The sequence below is a fragment of the Phaseolus vulgaris genome, chromosome 7 (genome assembly GCF_051622355.1).
Source record: "Phaseolus vulgaris cultivar YP4 chromosome 7, ASM5162235v1, whole genome shotgun sequence".
NCBI classification, from domain to species: Eukaryota; Viridiplantae; Streptophyta; class Magnoliopsida; order Fabales; family Fabaceae; genus Phaseolus; species Phaseolus vulgaris.
Genome location: NC_143504.1, coordinates 27,295,238 through 27,298,309, shown reverse-complemented (window position 1 = coordinate 27,298,309; position 3,072 = coordinate 27,295,238). Strand labels below are relative to the sequence as shown.

The 3,072-nt window shown below is 33.6% G+C and overlaps 1 protein-coding gene across 1 annotated transcript; it reads right to left on the bottom strand.

The window, feature by feature from the left end:
- Positions 1-1,709: 1,709 nt before the first annotated feature.
- LOC137816877 (uncharacterized) lies at positions 1,710-2,434 on the bottom strand. Its single transcript, XM_068620038.2, has 2 exons — positions 2,229-2,434; positions 1,710-2,101 (listed from the first exon to the last, which is right to left on the bottom strand). The coding sequence occupies exons 1-2, from the start codon at positions 2,339-2,341 to the stop codon at positions 1,852-1,854; spliced, it is 363 nt and encodes a 120-aa protein (XP_068476139.1). The 5' UTR covers positions 2,342-2,434; the 3' UTR covers positions 1,710-1,851.
- Positions 2,435-3,072: the final 638 nt, after the last annotated feature.

The window sequence follows — 3,072 nt, the reverse complement described above, 5'->3', positions numbered from 1 at the left end:
TTAACAAATTATTTTGATCCTATGATATTTTACTTGTAATGAGTTGGATTACTTTAAGATGGTCATTTATTTTTAAACGACTTCGATTTACTGTGACAATTGTTTATTTTCAAATTAATTTGGCTTTATTTTGATGGTCGTTTATTTACAAATGTCTACGTATTACATTGATCCGATGTGATGATTATTTATTTTCAAACAACTTCGTACTACGATATGATGTAGTGACTATTTATTTTTAAACGATCTCATATTGTAATGATCATTTTTTTTTAAATGAGTGTATTCCTTTGACCTGATGTAGTGATAATTTATTTTCAAACAGTATTAGATTATGATGTTCGTTTCGTTTTTCAAACAATTGTATATTGCTTTGATCCGATGTAGTGATTGCTTAGTTTCAAACGATCTTATATAGCTTTGATTTTTTTACATCCAACGTAATGTTCGCTTATTTTCAAACGAAAATGACTTTGGATGTAATTTCTTAAATATGAAAAATTAAAATGTATTTCAATAATGTGTTGCTCGGTAAAACCCTTCTTAGGGACAAAAATCGAGCTATAATGAAAAAATAGTACACAATTCCTTTTAACGATTCAACTGTAATACATTTTAAAATGAATTGCGTTTCAATTTAAATACACATTCCTCTTTTCATTCTTAGGAATTGCGATGAGGATCTGAGCTACAAAGCAAACAATACCTCTAAGCGGTAATTGATGATGTTATCTCAACGAACTTGAGTTTAGAACATTGACGCTACTCATGGGACTGGAAATATGGTTTTAAAGATGAACCTCGCTCCCCTTAGACCTCGACTAGGGGACTTGTACCGGCACGCTTAATAGTCAAACATCACTTAGAGTTTAAGGTCCGAGATAATTTAAATATACTTTCCTCCCTTAATCCTTTGAGACGTCTTTTAAGGGTAAAATTGTGATGAAGCTCAAAATTTCAAAGTGAACAAATAACTTGAAGGCGGTGATTGATCCTAACGATACTATCTTAACAAACTTGAGGTGAAAAATCCGTATAGTATAAAAGACAAAAATGTATTTCTTATCCTAGAACCTAAGGCATGACACCGTTGAAATTAAAAACAATTTTTATGCGCCCACAAATGACAAATAAGCTCAGTGATGCATATAGATATTGCCCTCACCCAAAAATAATGTGATGCGGGTACCCTTTATTCTGTGTTAAAGGGTCAAATTAGACATCAACGGTGCAAATCTCCAGCATCAATTCCTAATCAATAAAGAATATGCGTGCATGCAACATTTGCCTCCTATATTCTTGCATCCATAAAGCCTGAGATTTTCTAGGTAGTGGCTGTGGGATCACATGCAGAAAGATCAAAACTAAAGGAGGACCATCGTTATTCGTTACTCAGTTCCAAAGCATCTATTCTGATACTGATAGACTCCAATTGCAGCTAGCTAGGATTCACATCACCCAACCTCTTGTTTGTCTATCAACATCGAGTTGATAAAGAGAAGGCAAAATCAAGCTTCTCAATGCACGATGTAAACAACATGAATAGTAAACGGCCAAAAAATTAAAGCTGACCGGTCAAAATAAGCATTCGCAACATAGAAAAGTGCATGCATCCTCAAACACGAGATGCAAATGCATGCTCCTTCTTTCTTTCCTAGATAAGCTATTCATTTTTTAATCATATACAAAGCCAAAGAAAACTTCAAACATTGAATTAGAAACAAACATTCATATTATAAGTTATAACCCTAATATATATTCGTTTCAAATTATACACCAGTAGTGAGTAGTACCTTTATTAAAATTTATAATCCTAGTGAATATTAAGCACGATAAACAATAAAATAAAATTCAAATATCAGTGATACATTTTGAGGAGGGTGTAGGTGTGGAAGAAGACTCGAACTTGTAATGTTTGTCCACTGCAACGGATATCTCCCATGTGCAACTAAGTCCCTTGGGTATGGTGACAAGGTCCCCCACACCAAATTTTACTGACTCAGACGAACCTTTTGGATAAACCTTCACTTTCCCTCTCAGAAAATAGCACGTTTCTTGGGCGTCGAATTTGAGCATATACTTCCCAGGAGGACAACCCCATCTGAAAATACACAAAATTTCATCAGATCCATCGGTTAATCATCCACAGCTCACAAAAACAATTCTCTGACACCTTTTAGATGTTAGAGACTAGCAATAATCTATCAAATGGATAACTTTTCACTCACTTGGGCCATGAATTTATACCCAGCTCGGCTAATCGTGATTTGGAAGGATTGTGTTCAACTGTGATAGTTAGTTCTGAAGATGACCTTGGTGTGGATGTTGACGCCATGGACATAAAAGAAGTTGAACAGAAGAAAACGAGAGAAGAAGAGAAAAAAGAATACAGTAGTTCAGAATCAAACTGGTTAAAGCAGTGGTTGGTTCAGTTCTTTTTTTTATATATATAAAAAGGGCACTGGTGAGAGGAAGAGAAATGGAATTTTTATTGATCAAAGTGTTTATAGAAAGAAAAAAAGAATCTTCTGGTCGGGTTGTTATTATATATAAACATAACTTTCTGTTGTGTACAACGCTACAAATTGAAAGGAACCGTTAATTATTTTTTGAGAGGTAAAATTTTTTACTTCTAAGTTCGAAAGAATTGTGCATGAACTTGGTGATAGTTCCCCGGATATAGTACAAAAGGGAAAGAGAAAGCTGAAAAAAACGTGCTCCAAACTGTGCAAGTGTAGAGTTGTGGAATAAGAATTTAAGAGTGTGTAGGTAAAGGGATTGACATAATGGAGACAAAACACAAGTCAGTGACTGAGAAGAATGTTCGGAAATGTGGAAATATCTCAAACTGCAATGCTACAAACATGACCCACCCGTTATTCGGAAGGTCTTTTTCTTCGATATTCACATTTAGTCATTAAAATGCTTAATGAATACTTTTAAACACGGATTTTCTTAATTTTATTGTTTGTTACGGATAATAGCGAGCTTGTATTACTTTACATTAGAACAATATATTTTTATATTTTATTGAGAGATGTAGAAAAAATATATATTTTCTTTAAAATATAA

Excerpts from the sequence above, each read along its gene's own strand:
- LOC137816877 (XM_068620038.2), bottom strand. The coding sequence starts at position 2,341 with ATGTCCATGGCGTCAACATCCACACCAAGGTCATCTTCAGAACTAACT. Across the intron at positions 2,102-2,228 it reads GGTATAAATTCATGGCCCAA|ATGGGGTTGTCCTCCTGGGA; the intron begins GTGAGTGAAAAG and ends GTGTATTTTCAG.